Here is a 19,249-nt window from a genome sequence, read left to right as displayed (position 1 = left end):
GTGTGCGCTGCCACTCGGAGCATTACGGCCGGAGCGCCCTACAGCGCGGTTTGGGTGGCGCCGCGCTTGGGCATAGTACGGCGGGAGGGGAGCGGGCGCGCCCATCGGCGCGGCGCGGGGTGGTGGTGGTGGCGCGGCCGGTTCCATCGGGGCGGCGGGCGCAGGGGCGCCATGAGGCGGGGCTGAGGCCGGGCCGAGGCCGGAGCGGGAGCGGCACCGGGACGGACACCGAGCCCGGCGGGCCCGGCCGCCGCGCCATGCGAGCGGGCTGAGCGGCAGGCAGGGCCGGGGCAGGCACCGAGCGGCCCGCGAGCGCTGGGGGCGCGCCTCCGGTAGGTACGGGGCGCGGCGGCGGCCGCGGGCCTGGGCTGCGCGGGGCAGGGCCGGTGCACCGGGAAAAGGCGGCGGGCTGGGCCCGGGGCTTGGGGAAGGAGGTAGGGAGAGCCCGTGCAGCGGGGTGGGGAGGCCGGCCCCGGGGCAGCGGGGAGGGCGGCAGGCAGAGCCCGTGCAGGGCGCAGGCCGGGCCCGGTGCTCGGGGGACGGATGCGCGGGCCGGCGAAGCCCGGTGCGACGGGCGAAGAAGCAAGCGGGGCCCGGTGCGCGGCGGGGGGCAGCCGGGCCGGGCCGGGGTGGCTCGGAGGGGGCGGATGGCCGGGCAGGCGGGGGGGGGCGCGGCGTACCGGGGCCGGGGCCGAGCGCAGGGCCCGGTGCGCGGGGGCGGGGGCTGCGCTGAGTGCCGGGGCTCGGGGGAGGTGGCCGCAGAGGGCAGCGGGGCCCGGTGCACCGGCAGCCGCACGCCGGTGGGAGGAGTCCCCGGTTCTCGGGGAGCCCTTCGGGGGCGGGGGGCCCGCGGTGGCGCTGCCTGGGGCACCGGCCGGAGCCCTGCCGCCCCCGGGGCCTCCCTGGCAGCGCGGGGGCTGCCCCGGTCGGAGCGCCTCCTCGGGGGGCTCCCGCGGCCCCGGCTGGGCGTGAGCCGGTGGCTCCTGCCGAGGCCGCTGCTGCGCCCCCGCCTCGCCGGGCACCCCGCGGTGCTGCGGCCGCCGCTGCCGGAGCCCCCGGGCCCTGCTGCCCGACCCGGGGTCGGTGAGCGGGGCCCGGCTGAGGGCGAGCCCCCGGCGTGTGCGAGGGGAGCGGATGGAAAGCGGCAAAACTCTTCAGAAAGTTGTGAGTGGGGGAGAGGTAGGAGACAAATAAGCCCCAAGGGACGGGTGGGGTGGTGGCGGCTCCCGGGGCAGCGGGACGGGCCGTGGCACCGACCCTGCGGTGAGTGCGGGTGGTGCGTGGCGCCCGTGGCAGCCCTGTCCCGCAGAGGGTGCGTGGCGCCGGGCTGCGGGCAGCTGGGGCGTGCTCCATCCAGGTGGGATGTGCTCCAGGACTTGCTTTCCTGGGCGGGAGCTCAGCCCCGTGGGCAGCCCGAGGCCCCACGGGTGCTGTCCTGTCCCTCCACACGGGGACAGCCCCTCTTCCTGCGAGGCGCGGTTTTGCGCTGACATCTCGGCCCCAAGCTCGGTGCTGGTCCTGTGCTCCAGCCCAGCTGGCTGCGCCTGCCTGCAGATGTGGAGCTTGGCCCCGTGCTCGTCTCTTTGCCACCCTGTGTCACTGCCTCGCTCGGTCCCTCTGCCACCTGCACCCATTTCTGCTCCGCTGCCTGCGCCCCAGGCCCCCTGTGCAGGGCAGGCCGTGCCCGGGGAGGTGTGCGGGGCTCTGCGGGGTGGGCAGCTCAGTCCCTGAGGCCGGGAGCCCGGGGAGGAGGAGCGGGCGCCGGCCTCGCTGGCTGTCAGAGGGGAGCGGGCTGCGTCTGATGTCACTGCGGTGCATGGTGGGTAATTATGCACGTTGCAATGAAAATAATAAGGCCGGCTCCATAGCGGTGTCTAAAAATACTGCTAATGCAGAGTGCCTGCTGGGTGCCTTTGTTTGTCACCTTTGGGTGTTTGCTTTGAGGCTGGCCAGGCAGTGGGAGCCGCGCTCTGCGGTGTCACGCCCCTTGGGCAGTGGGTTTGGTTTAGCAGGTGAGCCGCAGCCCCTCCGCACCCCTCTGTGCCCCTCTGCATCGGGTGGCGGTGCCAGTAGAGCCAGGGCAGGTGTTGGCATGGGAGGTGAGGCAGGAGTCACCTGGGTGCTTTTGGGAGGTTCTGGTGTCACCCTCCCTGCACACAGCCATGCAGGGACGGGGCTTTGTCCCCCCAGAGCTTGCTTGGAGCTGAGCACTCTGGCTGGCAGCTATTCCTGTGTCCCAGTGACGTACCCCTGGCAGGTACCAGTATGCTGGCCTGCCTGCAGGCAGGTTGGTGGAGATTGCAGTTTGGGCCCAGGCCTGTGGTCTGTCCATCACTGGCATTGTGTGGCTGGGGCTGCCTCCACGGTGTGTCCTGGCACCGGCAGGATGGGGACTGTGGCATCTTGCTGCTTTCTGGCTGAGCAAAGGCAGGAGGGAGGGACGTGTGTCTGAAGCAGAGGGAAACGGTGTGATGGGTGCTGGGTGGCACCTGGGTGCTGGCCCAGGGCAAGGACTGCCCAGTGTGCTGATCCGTGGGCAGGCAGGTGCTCTGCCTGTCCACTGTCTGTGCGGCTCTCGCTGCTGCTGTGGTCCCTCCATCTGCTGCCAGGAGCTCCCCGCCGCAGCAGAGGGAGAGGCTTGCAGGGGTGGCGAGAACCATCTGGAGCCCCGGCTGCTCCAGCCACTGGCCTGGCACGTTGGCTGGGGGAAGGCGGCATGTGGCAGGGCAGCAGTGGAGGGCTGGGAAGGGCAGGAAATGGTGAGCCTGTGTGCTCAGGTCTCTGGGACAAGTCTTTTCTGCTTCGTGCGCAGGGAGGTTGGAGTAGTGGCGGCTGTTCTTGGTTCCTGGCTGGTGCTTGAGAAGGGCCCTGGCCCCAGTCATCAGCTGTGAGAGCTGAGTCTCGTCCTTCTTCACCTTGGAGTGAGTGGAGAGGCATCACCCTGCCTCTGTGCTTGCTGAGCTGCCTCACCTTTAGGGTGTTGGGGCCCCGTGCTGGGCCCTCCCTTCACTGGAGGGGGAGCATCACTGCTGCCTCTACTAAATCTGACCTCGGAAGCCATGCATGGCAGTGATGTTCCCTTGAGTGGTGAAACGCGCTGTCCCTACCTGCCATGTTGTGTGGCTCCCCTTTGGTGAGCGAGGAACAAAGAACGGGGAGAGGAGACTGCGAATGCCCATTGATTTGCACCATGGAAGCTGCCCGCTGTGTGTTTATGTCTGCCTGCCTGGGACCGTGGCTCTGCGAGGGGAATTGATCAAGCTGTAAAACCCAGAGCCAGCTAATGAAATAGGGACTATAGATTTTTATTTTAAATGGAAGAGAGTTTAGGGGAGATTTAATTATCCCTGTTTTATGGACCTGTTAGAGGAATGAAATAACAGCTGGCAGGTAGGGCCTGGGGCTTCAGCTCACAGCATTTCTTCCAGGTGTCTGCAGAGCTGGTGAAGTCCTGCCACCCCAGAGCAGCAGCGGTGAGTGAAGCTGCTTGGAGCAGAGCAGGACAGGGCGAAGTCCTGCTTGTCCTGCCAGGTCTTCCTGCTTCCCCTGTGGGAGTATCTGTGCTGAAATAGCAGAGGGGCTGGCCCTGGGGAGGTGGGCTCCCAGCCTGAACAGGGGCTGGTGTAAGAAGAGCTCTCCAGGGGCTTGGTGTGGGGCTGTCCTCACACTGGTGGACACCAGAGAGTTCAGGAGCCCTGTGCTTGCTGGACTGCCTCCCTCCAGGTGTCATTTCCCTGGGCCTGTGGGCACTGAGCTCTCACTGAAGCCTGTGTACCTGCGCAGAGCGTGTGGGGTTTGTAAATGAGAGCTGCAGAGCGCTGGGATTTGCTGGGCTTAGCTGTGTGTCGGACACAAGCTGTAACGCTGTCACTACAGCCACTCCTACTGTGTGCATCCACTTCAACATCACGTGAGGCCAGCCGCGGGCACGGCTGGGGAGGTGGTGGTGAGGCAGCCAGCGGTGAGCAGCGCCGTGCTGATTTTCAGCAGAAAAGCATGGAGCTTTTGGGTGCTTATGGTTTTTCATCTCTGAATTGAGGAGCCAGTGCACAGCATTTTCCCACCATCCCCTGGCTCCCTGATCAGGGTGAGCTGGAGAAACGTGGTTTGTCACCTGTCCTGTACAGGTGAATAGTTGACCAAGGGGTTTGTGTACCTGCCAGGCAGGCACAGCCCATGCCAGTCTGATGTCTCCAGAGGCTGCTAAAATGTCTGAGAAAGCTGCTGGTGCTGGGGAGTCTTCCCACAGGCCCTCTGACATTGGCGTGGCAGGAACTCGGGAGAGCCAGGCCCTGAGTCCTGTGGTCACGGAGCTGCGTGAAGATGTTGCATGGCTCCCTGAGACAGGTCGGTTCTGGAGGGGAGCAGTATGGATCCATGCTGTCAGCTTGCAAGGGTGCTGGGGGAAGCCAGCCTGCCAACTCCCTGGGCAGCAGAGCCACCCCAGGGCGCGTATCCTTTCCTCCTTCACTCTTGTACCTGGCGAGTCCTCAGCATTTCAGGGCAGGAGCCGTTTCCTGGAGAGCACAAGCAGCTCATGGGGGCCTGTGTCCAATACGAGATGTCTGGGTTTTCTGGAGCGGGGTGGTTTGGGAAGGCTTTCCTGGCTTTTGCTGTGTGCATGGCAGAGGGCGAGGTGAGCAGTGTCCCCAGCAAGCAGCAGTCATGACAGGCCTTGGGAATATTATTTTCCAGCTGCAGCCCAGTCCCTGGAGACCTGGCCTCGCTGGCTGCAGAGCTATAGCTGTGGTCTTTCCTTGGCTACCCTGGAAAGCAGGATGAGGGAGCTCAGCTCGACCGTGCAGAATGGAGGGCTGGCCTGTGGTGCTGTGTGTTAGGAGCTGCTTTCCTCTCTGTTGAGCCTGTGTTGTGGTGACCCAGGGCTCTGTTGCCTCCTGGGGAGGGATGGCCCGTGCTCTGGCCCTTCCTCCCCCCAGCCTGGCAGTGCTGAGCTGCGGTCCCCTCCAGCAGGTTGTCTTTTCCCTGCTGTGCTGGTGGGGCTCCCTGACTGCTTTTGCATTTTTGAGCCAAATGTCTTAGTTGCTTTTCTCTCCGTGCCTGCGCTTTGGGAGAGCGGTGAACAATAAAAATCCGTCGGCGAGAGCCATAGCAGAGGTCAGCCGGCTCCTGTGCCCCAGGCTGCTCTGTTGTCACCGCACAGTCGCGCTTTGTGCACAGGGGCTGTCAGCTTTGAAGTCGTGTTTTTGCTCTTAAAACCATCCCCAGGCGCTGGTGTGGGGTTCTCTGAGTGATGTACTGGGGAGGTATTGCAGCAAGCTGCCTTTACACTTAAGGCAGTGGTCGCTGCCTGTTTCGGTGCATCTTGTAAGCAGCCTCTTGGCAAATTTTAAATCAAGGACAAAAGAGGGTAAATGGTTGCTGAAAATCCTGAGTTTCTCTGAGCTTCTTTCTGAAAATGATCATTGTAGGTTGTTGGTGTCCCTGCAGGCTTCTTAAAATGCAAAACAAAACACCCAGCCCAACTTCCTGACTGTCACTAGCGCTTTCAAGAGACGCTTCGTTTTGCTGAGCGGTAACGAAATTGCTCTTTGCTGTCCACCAGCTTCTGGCTCTGCCCGTATCCTTTTGCTGGAGCTGCAACACCAGACAAAGCCGCTCTGCCTGAGCCCAGCCGGGAGCAGTGGGGAAGGTGTCTGGAGCCCAGCCTCTCCTGCCCTTGGCTGCTCACTTGGCAGACACTATTAACACTGTCCGCAGCATGTAGACAGCAGGCTGGACTTGGAGGGATGCTTGAGGAGAGGTGGAGGTGAGCTGGGGACTCCCAGGGACACTGGGGATGGGGAGGCGGGCTGAATCCCTGCTTCGTGGGCTGGCTCTGCCTGAGGAGAGATTGGGTCTGTTTTAGGAAAGAGCTGTCTGAAAGAACTAAAACGTGAAGGGTAGAGGAGTACAGAGTCCTGAACCACAGTGCCTCATGGTAGAAAGGAAGTGGAGGACCAGGGAGGCTGCCTGGGCAGCAGGTTGGGGACAGATGGGGTGACATTGGCTTTTCTCCCCTCACCCACGTGCAACTGAGCTGTGGAACTAGCTGCTGCAGGATGCCAGGACAGACACAGGTGAGCGTGGTTCAGCATGCTTCTGGCCGGGGAAGAAGAGTCCACCCAGCAGAGCAGAGGACACAACCCATTGCTTGATGCCACTGAGCTACAGAGGTACCTGAGCTGGACCCGGCTGCTGCACCAGCAGCCTTCTGGTCATGCTATTCAGGTTGTGCTGGTGTTTCTAGGACAAACAAAGGAAGGTGGAGATATCTCTGCAGATTATTTACCCTGTCCTGAAGGAAATGAAGGCTTGTGCAAGGTTACTGTTTATTTGTGAGTTGTCTTCTCTCTGCTTTGAACTTGCTGGATGGTGTCAGTTGTGGTAGGGGTCAAGTGTGGTAGCTGTCTCAAAGGTCTTGGCTTGCTACAGGCTTTGGCTCTCGGTGAGGAAGATGCTGCTCGTTCTCCATCTGCAGTGCAGCTCAGCTGTGCTACTAGACATCAGAGAATCCACATGGGAGAGATCGACAGGAAACTGAGCGTTATCAGTTCCGCTGCCTGTGCAGCTACTCGCTCCTCATGTTAGCATCCTCCACATGTGTGTGTGTGGCTGGAGGCGTTTGACGGGAGTGCTGTCAGTCTGGGGGTGTGAGTGGGTGTTGCGTGATCGCGGCAGAGGCGTCCTGCCTCCGCTCCCAGCGAACTTGGCTCCACTGGGGTATGCAGAGCAGGGAGGGAGCTTGTCCCCCCGTCTACCCAGCGGAGAAGCACTTCACCCTGCGGTGGCTGCTGATGTTGGGGTGTCCCATGTCCCCTGGTGCTTGTGTCAGGCTTTGGGTAGAGAGGGGACACTCCTGCTGCCCTCCTGCAGTCTGGGAGCTTCTGGGTACTTAGTGCTGGTTTCTTCTCACTTGTTTTCCAGGTACTGGGGAGGGGAGAAAAGGGTGTAGGACCTCTTCCTCTCCCCAGACTTGGGGGAGAGGCCAGGGAGAGTGTGGGGACAAGCTGCTGGCACAGTGGGTACTGGGGAGAGGGCAGGGTAGAGCATACCTCCAGTGGGAGACGCGCTCACACCACTCGAATCACCCCAGCTAATCTGGTGACAGACCTGACCTATATATGGGGCAAGGGAGGCGGCCCGTCTGTGGCAGCAGATGGTGTCTTAAAGAGCCTGGGCTGGGGGAGGCTTTGGTTCTGCCGGTCCCTGGCTCTCTTGAGGGACGTGATGGGCTGCCTGCTGGCTGCAGAGTAGATGGGTTCAGCCTGAGTAGCCCCCACAGGTAGAGCTTTCTAAGGCTGCTGCCTGGCACGTGGGGTTCCTGCTTACGTGGCGTGTCACAGATCCCTTGTCCTGGCCTAGAAGCACTGACCAGTGCTGCTGTCCATGGCCAGCCTTGCTGTAGCACCAGAGAGGGTGTCACTTGGGCTCCTCACATGGCCCTTCCAGGCAGAGCTCCGAGGCTGGGGCAGTGTGATGTTGGTGGCGGTGTGTGTGGCTGTGGTCCTGAGACGGCACAGGGCAGGTGTGGGCTGAGCCGCTTCCATGTGCTCTAACCCTGCGGCTGGATGTGCCTCATGGATGCGCGTGGATGTCCTCACAGGAGCTGGCTAGGCGGGCTCAGCACGGCTGTATATGGCGTGGCTGGACGTGGCTCTGCCACAGAAACAGTCCAGCCTGACTGGGCGGGGAGCATGACCAGTGCCTCACTGGTAAGCCATGCTCCATTGATGGCTTCTCCTGATGCTGTCCTGAGGACATCAATAGCTGCTGGCCATGGAGGAGCTGGTGATGCTGGAGCGGGTCCGAAGGGAGTGTCTGCACTGATCTCCACCATCTGTGGCCTCTGCCTGCTGTCGGTGCTCTGCCCAGGATCAGACTGTGTCCTGGCAGCCTTGTAAAGGTGCGGTGCTGCCTCTGCCTGCAAACAGTGACAAGGTCAAAGTGCAGAGTGCTGTTTTCCTCCTCTTCCCTCTAGTCCCCAGCTCTTGAAGCGAAGAGGCCATAGTGGAGCAGACCTTGAGGGGTGATCATTCAGATCTGAGCTGATGATTCACACCTTTGGCTGTTTCCTTCAAACGTGTTTGTCTGAGCACATGGCTCTGACCCTGTCATAGGGGTCTGCCATGCTGCTTTCTAGTCCTGTGTGTCCCCTGCCATGGGGACAGAAGCAGCTGGCTGTGGTGCCGTTGACAGCTGTGGCAGAAGGAGCTTGCCCCAGGATGCTCCATGTCCCAGGGGGTCCTCGAGGCTGGTGCAGTTCGTCCTGTGCACTGGGATTCAGAGGTGAGAGCTGGTGAACTGGCCTTGAGAGGGGCCTGGAGGGGGCTGGGGCAAAACTGAATCCAACCGCTCGTTGCAATGATGAGCCTACTGAATCATTAAATCATTGCCACCGCTCTGAGGTTTCCTTTGAAAGGGGTGATGTTACAAATTAATCAGCTCCCTTTTGGTTGTCAGCACTTTAAAGCCCAGCTGTCAGGGGAGGGCTGGTTTACAGGCATTACATCAGGGCTGCCGGGTGGCTGACTCGCCTACCTGGGAATTTCTAAGTGTGCCTTGTAACCCGGGGAAGTTTGGCTTGGCTGCAGCATCAGGCTCTCAGCAGAGCCGCCGCGATGCGCTCTCTGGAGCACGGAGGTTTGACTGGTGCGGCCGGGGGCATGCGGGGGGCCGGCGGCACAGCCTCCCCGTGGCAGCGGCCAGCCGGGCGGCTTGCTCAGCAGACCTGCAGGCGGTGCTCCGAGGAGTTGCTGCTCCTTGTTGAGCCGAGGGGAGAGAGCTGGAGGCTTTTCTGAAGGAAAAGGGGCTTTTCCGGTGCCTGGAAGCTGGAACTGGGTAGAGATGCCCGGGGGGAGCCGCGTGTGCCCGGCAGGCCGCCGGTGCGGGCACAGGGCTCGGTCTTTGGGAGCCGGAGGGGAGCGGCTTCTCCATCCTGCCGCCCCTGCCCGGGAGGGCGGCGGGGAGCCCCATGCTCCTGCCGTCGCCTCCCCCCGCCCGGGCCTTCCGCCCACCTGGCAGCCAGAGCGCGGTGCCGGGGGCCGGCCGGGAGCGCACGGCGCTGCCGGCCCGCCGGACTCACGTAGCTGCCAGCCCGTGGGGCCGGGAGCGGCGGGCGAGGCGCCCTCGGCGCGGCCCCGCAGAGCCCGTCGCGGCGGGGTGCGGCGGCGCGGCCGGTACCGGGCCCGGGCCGTTGCTAGGACACGGCCCGCGGAGCCCGGCGCTGCCCCGCGTGGCGGCCCGGCCCCGCGCCTCCAAGATGGCTGCGGAGCGTGACACGCCTGGTCACGTGGGGCGCGCGCGCGCCGCACCGCTTCCCCCCCCCCCCCCCCCCCCCCCCGCCCGCCGCGCGCGCCCCCGGGGCCTCCGAGTGTTGTGACTCTTGTCCGGTGCGTCCCGCCGCCGCCGGTTCTTAAAGGGGCAGGCACCCCCCCTGCGCCCCATCCCGCCCCGGCCCGGCGGCGGCTGCCCTGGCCCGCCGTGGCCGCCCGGCCGCCCCGCGCCGCGGAAAACAAAGAGGCACCGGAAACAGCGGCGGCGGAGAGGGGGCCGGCCCGGCGGGGGGCGGGAGGCGGGAGGGAGGGCCGGCGGCGGGCGGGCGGAGGGGCAGGCCCGGGCCCGGCGTCGGCGAACAAAGAGCGGCGGGAGGGGGCGGGGGTGCCGCAGCGGCACCGGAGCGGCGGCCCAGGCCATCGGTGCAGGTAGGTGCGGGCGGGGGGGCAGGGGGGAGCGGGGGCCGCTCCCCGGACCCCCGGCGGCACCTGCCCCGGGCAACGGTGGCGGCGGCGGCGGGGCCCGGCGGCCGCCTTTGTTATTGCTTTTGTTTGGCGCCGAGCACATGGCCCCGGAGCGGCCGCTCTTAAAGCCACAGCTCCGCGCCCGGCACCAGCACCGGCGGGGCTCCGCTGCCGCGGCGGGGGGCGCGGGCTGCCGGCCGGGCGGCGCACCCCCGGGGCTGAAGGCTGGGGTGCGCTCCTGGGGTGCTGCGAGGTGGGGTGCCCCGCCGGGGCGCTCCGGGATGTGCCGCCCGCCCCGCCGCCGTCCCCGAGACCCCAGGGGCTGGGCTGGGGTTTGGGGTCGGGGTCGGCGGGGCGGCTTCCGAAGAGGCTGCCGGTGTGGTGGGGCCAGGGGTGACCCCGCTCCCGGGGGGAGTTGGCGGCGTTCGCGATGGGAACGGCGGGGAAGGGGCTGCGGGGGAGTCCGGGGTGCCGGGACGGAGCCGGTGACGGGTGGCACGGTGGTCGCGGGACCCCCGGAGAGGCGACGGCGGGCGGGCGGCTCCCCCGGCAGCCCCGGAGCCCGGCGCTGCCCGAGCAGATGGCACCGGGCGTGAGCGCTGGCGCGCTGCTAACTTTGTTCTCGGCGGGGCCCGGGAGCCGCCTCGCCCCCCGCCCCACCGAGGGGCTGCGGGGCCCGGGGTCCCCTTTGCTGCGGGGCGGCGGTGGCCTCCGCAGGGTCACGGTGACCCTGCCCGGGGTGGTCGCTGGCTCCCAGCCACGGGTGTGCGGGAGGGAGCCGGGTGTGCCTGCGTGGGACAGGAGGGTGGGTGCCTTGGGCGGGGGTTCCCGGTTGTGGCAGGGACGGGGGGCCATGCCAGCCCTGCGCCCCTCGGTCACCGCTGTCCCGGTGACTTGGGGACATCCTGCCTGCGGGAGATGTGTCCTGGGAGCCAGGGCAGCCGCCCTGCTCCGGGGGTCCTGCCACCAGGTGAGCCCCTGCGTGGATTTAGTGTCCCTGTGTGGAGGCGCTCCCTGTCCCCGAGCCCATCGCTGGGGTGTCTCGGCTGGAAGGTGCCCGTCAGGTCACGCGGGGCCTTTGTACCGCGTGTGCTCGGAACTGGAAGCAGCAACACCTCGGGGAGACTCCTGGGGAGCGGGGTTAGACCTGGGCCCCTGCGGCAGCCTGGTTCGCAGCCCCCCGGCAGGGTGCCTGGCACCTGGCACGAGGCTTGGGGACAGCATAAAACACCCGTGGGGCAAACCCCTGTCCTTGAGCACGGCCCCTTCCCCAGCGGCAGCCACAGACAGGCTCCTGGGGGGGGCCTCAGCTTGTGGCTTTTGGTTGTTAGTTTTTTGGGGTTTTTTTTTTTCTTTTTCCCCTGAAACAGAGAGTAATTTGCTTTCAGCACTCAGAACGGTATAGAGATGGGGGTGAGGTTAAGAAGAGACTGGTGTGTGGCACAGGGCTTGCCCCAGTGACTTCCCGCAGGAGTTGGTGATGCCTGTCACCCCAGGTGTGATATTGTAGCTTCGCTCTGCTGGTGTGAGACACCCCACCACCATCACCCATCTTCTCCTGGGGCTGAGCAGTGCTCCCTGGGCTCGGGGTGCCCTTCACGGCCCCAGCGTGCCTCTGCTATGAGCATGGAGGAGGAGAAGGGTTGCAGAAGGATCTGTGTTGGGCGGGTGCACCACCAGCCTGCAGGCAAGCTGGATTTAAGGGCACGTGGGGTGCAGTGCCAAGGCCATGGCTACTCCCACTTGCTGGCCTTGGCTGTGGAGGCCGAGGGAGGCTGGCAGAGGAGCCTGCTGGGCAGTGGGAGGGTGCCCAGTGGAGGCCTCTCGGAGGGGGTTTGGACCCACATGGAGCCAGGGAAAGGCCCCTTTGGGACCAGGGGAACCAGAGCCTGGGGAAAAAGTAGCCCTGTGTGCAGATACCTCCTCTGCAAAGTTCCAAGCTTCACTGGGGCTGTGCGGCTGAACTGTGTGGTGGGAGGGGGGCTCTGGCGTGGGGACACCACCCTGGGTGCAGGAAGGGAGGTGGGGCAGGGTCCGCATGGGCTGTGTTCCCACTGACCCCCCTCCCTGCCTGTGGAGGTGGATGGCAGAGTGGAGCTGCCTGCCCGGCTTCAGCTGCAGCCCACGCGTGTCCCCCTCCCCACGGGGATGTGCAGTTTCGCCCTGTGTGTAGCAGGGAGTTGACACACACAGACTGAGCCAGAGCAGGGCCATGAGCTGCCGTGTCCCCTGCCAGTCCCCCGTGCCTGTCACCGGGGCAGCAGCATTGGTCCAGAGTAGGATGTGAAGGAGCCCGGCAAGAGAGAGCAGCCCCTAGAGCAGCACTGGAGCCTGTCTCGGCCAAGGACACACTGGACCACCCCCCGGTTCAGGCTCCCTGTTGGCCAGTGAGCAGCCTGGGGTGCTGCCGCAGCCACGGGGCCCTTCGCTGCTTGCTTTTTTTCTCTGTGCCAAAAACAAGTGCTTCTCTCTCATTTGGTGTCTGTGTCTTCCATGGGGAGGTGGCTCTGGCCATGCAGTGGAGGGACAGTAACTGGGCAACTGTGGGGGGTGAATGGGCTCTTCCTAGCCCCCGCTGCCCCCCCCTCAGGGACGCATTCGGCTCCAGGAGGGGGGGTGGGCACAGGTCTAGGTCCCAGAGCAGCAAGAGCTCCAGTCATTTGCATTACCATCCCTGAGGGGAGGGAGCAGCAGGCTGAGCTGTGCAGGGACAGTGGCTCTGGGGTGGCTCAGTCACTTGTGTGGTGTGGGTGGCAGGGCTCCCAGTGCGGAGGGGGCAGGAGCAGGAGCCAGGTGGGCTGCATCCCCCTCAGCTTGTCCACGTGTGCAGTGGCTGCCCCAGCGTTGCCCTGTGCCTCTGTTCCCTTTCCTCTTCCCAAAGCAGGTGGTGGGGAAGTGGGCGGGGGGGGGGGGGTTGCTGCTCGGACCTGGGGTGTGGGGAGGATCTGGGGCTTCTGCAGCCCTGCACAGCCCCAGGGGTCAGAGTGCTGTGACCCGCTGTCCTTCTCGCAGCATCCAAGGTGCTGGTGTCTTGCCCTACCTGGAGCCTGAGGTCCCGTGTGCCCATCCGCCTCCCGACGTCACCAATGCGACCATGGGAACTGGCAGTGAATAGGCGGCCGCCCTCTGCCCCTTTTAACCAGCGCCGTTTCTCGGGGGGACCCTGCAGCAGCCCCGACCATCTCCAGCGAAGGTACGGGGTGCAGGGTGGTGCAACGCCCTGTCACCCATGGTGTGTGGGCACGGTTCCGTGGTCCTGCTGCAGCAAGGCAGCGGCTCCTGGGGGGGCCTGGGGGGAGATGGCGGCAGGGAAGCACGTCCACCTGGCCCAGCCGATGGGTCCCCAGGGAGCTGGGGTCCCTTTTATCCCTTTTGTGCTGAGGACATGGCGAGGGGGGCATGTGCAGGGTGAGCAGAGGAGCTTTTTGGAGCTCCACAAGCAGACGAGGAGCCTGGCCTGGCACAACGCCCTGAGCATCTTGCTCCGGCAGCCGGGCTGGCACTGACCTGCCCACAGCCACCCTGCCCGGGGCTGTGGTGCCCCTGGCCAGGGGGTCACTCCTGCTCTGTTTCTCTCCTGCGGTGGCCCCACAGCCCCCCTGCCAGGCGTCAGTGGGGACGACGCGACCGACCTCTGGCAACTCTGCTGGGCCAGGATGAGCCCCAGCTGCACCCTGCCTTCCCCCAGCAGCCGCACATCCCTGTAGATGAGCCCCGTGCCTACGCTCTCCCCAGCACGCCGCCACGAATGCTTCACCCAGCCGCTCACCCACCCCACCAGAACCCATTCATGGTGGATCTGCATGACCAGGTAGGTGCCGTAGCCCTCAGCCCCAGTGCTAAGGGGAGACCTTATGGTGACTCCACGCTGGTGTCTGGGGCAGCGGTCCTAAGACATGTCCCTGGGTCCCCTCTGACCAGTTGATTGCTGCTGGGAACACCCAACCCTGAGGCTGCTGGTGCTCTTGCCTGCTGAGCACTTAAACTCTGGGGTCCCCCTGCCACCTTGGGTGTGCCCAGGGCGGTCCCTGCTCCCAGGGGCTGGGGACAGTCCCCTCTTAGGGTTGTTCATATCAGAATGGTCACCATCATCTGCGGTGGCAGTCCTGGGTTAGAGGCTGTGCCAGCCTGTCTGTGGGGAGCGAAGAGGGGTCCAAAACCCACCTCAAACCCAGGCTGCACTCAGCCCCTCTCCTCTGGCCACACCCGTGGAACGGAGGTGCCGGGTGGTTGTGTCCCAGCGCTGGGTGCTCAGCGCCCTGCTGCCACCCCGCTGGGATGGGGACAGCTCAGTTGGATCTGTACCCTGACTGTGCCTTTGGCCCCTTGTCCTCAGGTGCACCAGGGACCTGTCCCTCTCTCCTATACGGTTACCACCGTCACGACGCAAGGCTTCCCCATCCACGCCGGCCAGCACATCCCTGGGTGCAGCACCCAGCAGCTCCCAGCATGCTCAGTGATGTTCAGTGGACAGCACTACCCGCTCTGCTGCCTCCCGCCCCCGGTGAGTCATGGCAGGGGACACCCACAGGGGATCTCTGGGGCCAGCCTGGGCTGTGGTGCCTGGAGGTTGTGTGGGTACCCAGCCGGGGCACAGGGTCTGTTGGAGGCCCTGGGGAGGGGGCAGGTGTGTAGCCATGCCCACAGCAGGTGTCTGACCCCTGTTTTTCTCTCTCACCCCCACAGCTGATCCAGGCATGTGCCATGCAACAGCTTCCCGTCTCCTACCAGACGTTCCCCCCCATCATCTCCAGCGACCACTACATCCTGCACCCTCCGCCGCCGCCAGTGCCCCCACACCAGCCGCCCCACATGGCCCCCCTGGGGCAGTTTGTACCTCTCCAAGCCCAGCATCCGCGCATGGTGAGTTGGGGTGGGGGTGCAGGCTGGGGACACTCCGTACCCTGTGGCCCAACGAAGACCACCTTGGGGTCTTCTGCAGTCCCTGTGGGTCTCAGCTGGGGGTGATGGGTGGGATGCCCAGGGTGCCTTTATCCTGCTAGTGTCGGGGGCGGGGGGGTGTAATTTGGGACGCCCCTCCCAGCCTGTTTCCCCTACAGCCTCTGCAGAGGATAGACAATGACGTGGACCTGCGAGGGGAGCAGCACCCCATCGCGGGCTTCACGTACCCCCCGTCCCACCACGCTCCCACGCTGTCCCCCTCTGTGCCGCTGCATTACCTCCCCCACGACCCACTGCACCAAGAACTGCCATTTGGCGTGGTGAGTCCCTGTCTTGTGGAGGGGTGAGGGGGACACACCATGGGGCTGGCACAGCTCTGAGTGCCCCATCTCTCCCTGCAGCCATACCCCCACATGATGCCCCGGCGGCTGAACACCCAGCGGTACCGGCTGCAGCAGGCGCTGCCCCCCCCGCCCCCCCCGCCGCCGCCCCCCCCGTACTACCCGAGCTTCCTGCCCTACTTCCTGTGAGTACTGGGGTGAGGGTACGGTGGGATGTGTGGGGTGGGGGTGACGCTGCGGATGGGGACGCGGCAGCCCGGCCTCTGCACAGGTGACTCCATCCCCCTAGGGATGCCAGGGTGGAGGTTGGGTTTTGCCGCCCCACGCTGACCACCCCGTCCTTCCCTGCCAGCTCTATGCTTCCTGTGTCGCCAACAGCCGTGGGGCCCACGATCAGCCTAGACCTGGACGTGGATGATGTGGAGATGGAGAATTACGAGGTGTGTCAGCTCTGCTTGCTGCGGGGTGATGGGACGGCGGAGCTGGGGAAGGTTGGGGATGGCTCTGCCAGGGTGGGTGCTGTGCCGGGGCACGAGCTGAGCTGAGCCGGCCTCTGCGTCTCCTTCAGGCGCTGCTGAACCTGGCCGAGCGGCTGGGGGAGGCCAAGCCGCGGGGACTCACCAAAGCAGACATCGAGCACCTCCCGTCCTACCGCTTCAACCCTGAGAGCCACCAGTCTGAGCAGACCCTGTGAGTGAGCCGAGGGCACAGATGGGGTGTCTGGTGGGGGAGCATGGGTGTGCCTGGCAGGGGGCTGGGGGCCGGGGCCGTGTGGCAGGGACATACTGATGGCTGCCTCCCCCAGGTGCGTCGTGTGCTTCAGCGACTTCGAGGCCCGGCAGCTTCTCCGCGTCCTGCCCTGCAACCACGAGTTCCACGCTAAGTGTGTCGACAAATGGTTAAAGGTACTGCCTGTGCTTCTCGGGTGCTTCGGGTGCAGATAGCTGCCTTTCGGCTGGCCTTGGTGCCATGGGGTGCCTGCTCACTTGCCCCTGTCTCTCCCTCCTCACCCGCAGGCAAACCGCACGTGCCCCATCTGCCGGGCAGACGCGTCGGAGGTGCAGCGGGAGGCGGACTGAGGCTGGCAGGCGCTGTGCCGCACAATTCGTTAGAGGATGAGGACACGCCGGGCCAGGGGCGGGGGCCGCTGCCCGCTGCTAGGGCCTGACCCTGCGCTTACCCCTCCTCCCCAAAGCCTCTCCTCGGATGTGGTGAGCATTGAGCAGTCCGGGCTCCCGGCCAGCCCTCCTCCTCCCCGCCGGGGCACGGACTCGACCGGACGCCTGCCCGCTGCGCTCCCAGGGCCCCGAATCGTGTTGTGCTGGAGGCGGGAGGCACGTGGCCGTGCCCTCCCGTGCTCCAAAGACGCTGTTGTTCCTCCATCACTTTCCAGGTCTTTGTACTCTGCTAGGGAATTAGTGTTTTTTCCCTTTGTCACTCACTTTTTTTGGTTTTTTGTGGTAGGGTTCCCTCCCCTCCACCTCCGTTTCCTTTTCCATCACGTTTTTTGGTTCTGTGGCCGTTTGACCCAGTGATGTGCGGGCGGCTCCTCCCCTCGGCATTGCTTGCGGAGGATGCGGGGAGGAGAGAGGAGGGAGCGCTGCAGGTTTGGTGCCGGCAGCACCCTGAGCCGGGCAGCCGGAGGAGGTGGCTGGCAGAGCGTGGCCAAGGTGGGACACCAGCAGCCCCGCAGCGTGGCCGGAGCAGGAACGCCTCCAGCCCCGCTCCCGCACGCAGCCCGGCGCAGCCCCTCTCCCACCTCAGCTGCCCCGGGGAGCCCCGGAGGGTCCTGGCTGATTGGGGTCTTTCGCCGGTGGGAGGCCGGTGCTGGCACGGCCCCGGCCCCTCTCCCTGTTCATTCCCCATGGCCGGCCAGCACAGCGACCGGGACTGGGCCTGTGTGGCATCCCGCGAGGCAGCCAGGGCCTGGGGCAGGGGGGGACCTGGCAGCCGTGGGCATGCCGTGTCCCCAGCGTGCCGCCTGGCCCCGGCTCCCGCTGTTGTTTCTCTGTCCCACCGCCATAAATCAAAATGGCCCCACGCCCCCGTCCTGCTGGCTGGACGGCACGGCATGCTGGGCAGCGGGGGCCGTCTGGGCTGCGGTGGGTGCCCCCGGCCCCGCAGCAAGGGGGGGTGTTTATCTGTAACCTCATGGTGTATTTTCAGTGCTGCCCCGGCTGGCGCGGGGGGAGCTGTGAGTAGCCCCTGCCGCCGTATCCTCCCGGCCGCACGGGGCTGGCCGGGCGGGTGCCCCGTTGGTGCAGGCCCGGGGAGAGAAGCCACCGTCGCCCGGCTCCAGCAATCCCGCGTGGCCGTTGTTTTGCATGATTAATTAGCGAGGAGGGTGACGGGAGGCGGTGGCAGGCGGTGGCGGAGGGTAGCGGTGAGAGGCCCACCCTCCCCTCGCGGTGCGCGTTGCCGACGCCTGGGAGCCTCCGAGCGCGGACGCCAGCCCTATGTAAATGTTCACAAATATGCATGCATGTCTGACCAGCTTGGAACGTGGTCTTGGCTACGTCTAGCCGGCTGTGGGGTGAGGGGGGTGGGGAGAGGGGTTTTCGTGCTCAGCTGATACTGCCATGCACTGTACTGCACATGTCCGCAACGCCACAGCAGGACCGTGAGACTTTCAGGGCCGTCCCCGTGGGGTCTGCGCCCCTCCGAGCGGGAGGCGGCGGCATGGGGGGCGCCCGCGGTGGCGGCGTGTGCAAGGGGACGGGGTGGGAAGGGGGGGCCGCTCCCCGCGGGGCGGGGGGCAGGCGGCGGGGCTGGCCCCCGGCATGGCCTTGGCCGCCTCGTCGGGGCTGGGTGTGAGGCGAGGGGCCGCGCCCAGCAGGTGGGTGGGCGGGACGGTTCTCCCTGCGCTGCCACGCCATAGGCCCGGGGAGCGGTGCCCGTCACTGCGCCGCTGAGGTAGGCCTGCTCCTGATTGGCAGAGGGCTGCGCGCCGCCTCCGCCAATCGCAGGCCACTCGCAGCACACTGGTGGGCTGGGCCCAGTCTCTACCCAGCCAGTCAGCTGCGCGGGGTCAGCGAGCGGCGTGTCGCTATTGGCTGGCTCCCCCTTGCCTCCCTTTTCCCAGCCTCCCCGGCGGCCGCCCTCCGGTGCAAAATGTTGAGGCCGAGGGCCCTGGCCCGGCACCACCAGCTCCGCCGTGGCGTGGGCGCTGGCACCGCTGGGCTCGGTGCCCCTTGGGCAGGACCCCGGCCCCCTCCCCGTCCCTCACTCAGTGACAGATAACCAAAGGAGTCCCCGTGCCGCGCGGCGGCCTCGCGCCCCCGGAGACGCCCCCCTCCTCCCCTCCCGCCCTCGCGGTGCCCAGGGAGCCAGGAAAGCCTTACGGTCCTTTGACGGCGACTCGAAAGCTCACAGCTCGTGTGCTGCAGAATTTATTCCAATGAGCAGCTAAAAGTATCATTTAAAAAAAAATAACAAAAAGAAAAAATTACAAAAAAAATACTAAAAAACAATTATTTAGGGTGTTTGTGATTGCTGACTGCGCTGTAGATACCACTGTTTACCAATGATTTCCTGTGGTGGGATAGTGGACTGTTTACTGTTCTATTATACCAGTCCCCGGGCCCTCCGGTGGGACCCCCGCGGCCCCCGCGGCTCCCCGGAAGGTGCTAGGACGTGTGTTCTGTGTTAGAAAGTTTTTATATATATATATATATATATAAATATATATATATAATTTTTTTTGCTCTGTTACTTGCACATTTTACAGTTACCTCATTTTTCCCATGTATGTATTTGAAAAAAGGCTAATATATAGAAAAAAAAAGGTTCTTAAAGCTCTAAAAGTGTTTGTTTTTTTTCCATTCCATTGGAATCATATTGGTTTTGTAGCATTTAACATAACTAGTATGTTGTATTATATATATGTGTATTATACTGATTGAAATTTTTAACAGATTTGTACTTTTTTTAAAATGAAAGTTGCTAGTTCTGCTTGACCAAGTAGTGCAATCATTATTTTTTTTAATGTTGTGGCTGATTTTGAGAGGGATATTCACTAATAAATGTATGATGTATACCAACACGCTGTGCCCCGGCTCTTGTCTCGGCCGTGGCTTGAGGGGGGCTGGGGGAGCCCGGCCCAGCCCTGCAGGGTCCCCCGGGGCGGCGGAGGCCAGGCCAACACGGTGGTCAGGGATGGGGGTCCCGAGGCAGTCACCGAGCAGGTGGAGGGAAGGTGCAGAGCCCCCCAGAGACGGGGCTCGTATGAGAGGCCAGGGGAGCCCAAGGGTGGGAGCAAGAGGGGTCTGT

General features: G+C 64.6%; 1 protein-coding gene across 7 annotated transcripts; it reads left to right on the top strand.

Moving 5' to 3' along the window:
• Positions 1-167: 167 nt before the first annotated feature.
• On the top strand, positions 168-19,022 carry RNF44 (ring finger protein 44). Of its 7 annotated transcripts, none has more exons than XM_037397966.1 (11): positions 168-332; positions 12,750-12,930; positions 13,332-13,548; positions 14,074-14,241; positions 14,424-14,600; positions 14,798-14,959; positions 15,041-15,165; positions 15,333-15,420; positions 15,549-15,670; positions 15,786-15,885; positions 15,997-19,022. In XM_037397966.1, exons 2-11 carry the CDS (start codon positions 12,824-12,826, stop codon positions 16,057-16,059), a joined length of 1,329 nt encoding a protein of 442 aa, XP_037253863.1. In that variant the 5' UTR covers positions 168-332; positions 12,750-12,823; the 3' UTR covers positions 16,060-19,022. The 7 variants fall into 7 exon arrangements, with proteins under 7 accessions (XP_037253863.1, XP_037253868.1, XP_037253862.1 ...); XM_037397964.1 differs by lacking the exon at positions 168-332 and adding an exon at positions 1,225-8,286; XM_037397970.1 differs by lacking the exon at positions 168-332 and adding an exon at positions 1,226-8,286 and having other exon boundaries at positions 13,429-13,548.
• Positions 19,023-19,249: the final 227 nt, after the last annotated feature.

The sequence above is a fragment of the Falco rusticolus genome, chromosome 8 (genome assembly GCF_015220075.1).
Source record: "Falco rusticolus isolate bFalRus1 chromosome 8, bFalRus1.pri, whole genome shotgun sequence".
Classification (NCBI taxonomy): Eukaryota; Metazoa; Chordata; class Aves; order Falconiformes; family Falconidae; genus Falco; species Falco rusticolus.
The sequence above is the reverse complement of the archived record's forward strand: the minus strand, read 5'-3'. Positions and strand labels throughout refer to the sequence as shown.

What these genes read in the sequence shown, in the direction of transcription:
- RNF44 (XM_037397964.1), top strand. Translation starts at nt 8,127, where the DNA reads ATGCTGCTTTCTAGTCCTGTGTGTCCCCTGCCATGGGGACAGAAGCAG. An exon ending in CTGTGCACTGGGATTCAGAG is followed by an intron (nt 8,287 to 12,749) that starts GTGAGAGCTGGT and finishes TCCTTCTCGCAG; the next exon opens with CATCCAAGGTGCTGGTGTCT. An exon ending in TCTGCTGCCTCCCGCCCCCG is followed by an intron (nt 14,242 to 14,423) that starts GTGAGTCATGGC and finishes TCACCCCCACAG; the next exon opens with CTGATCCAGGCATGTGCCAT.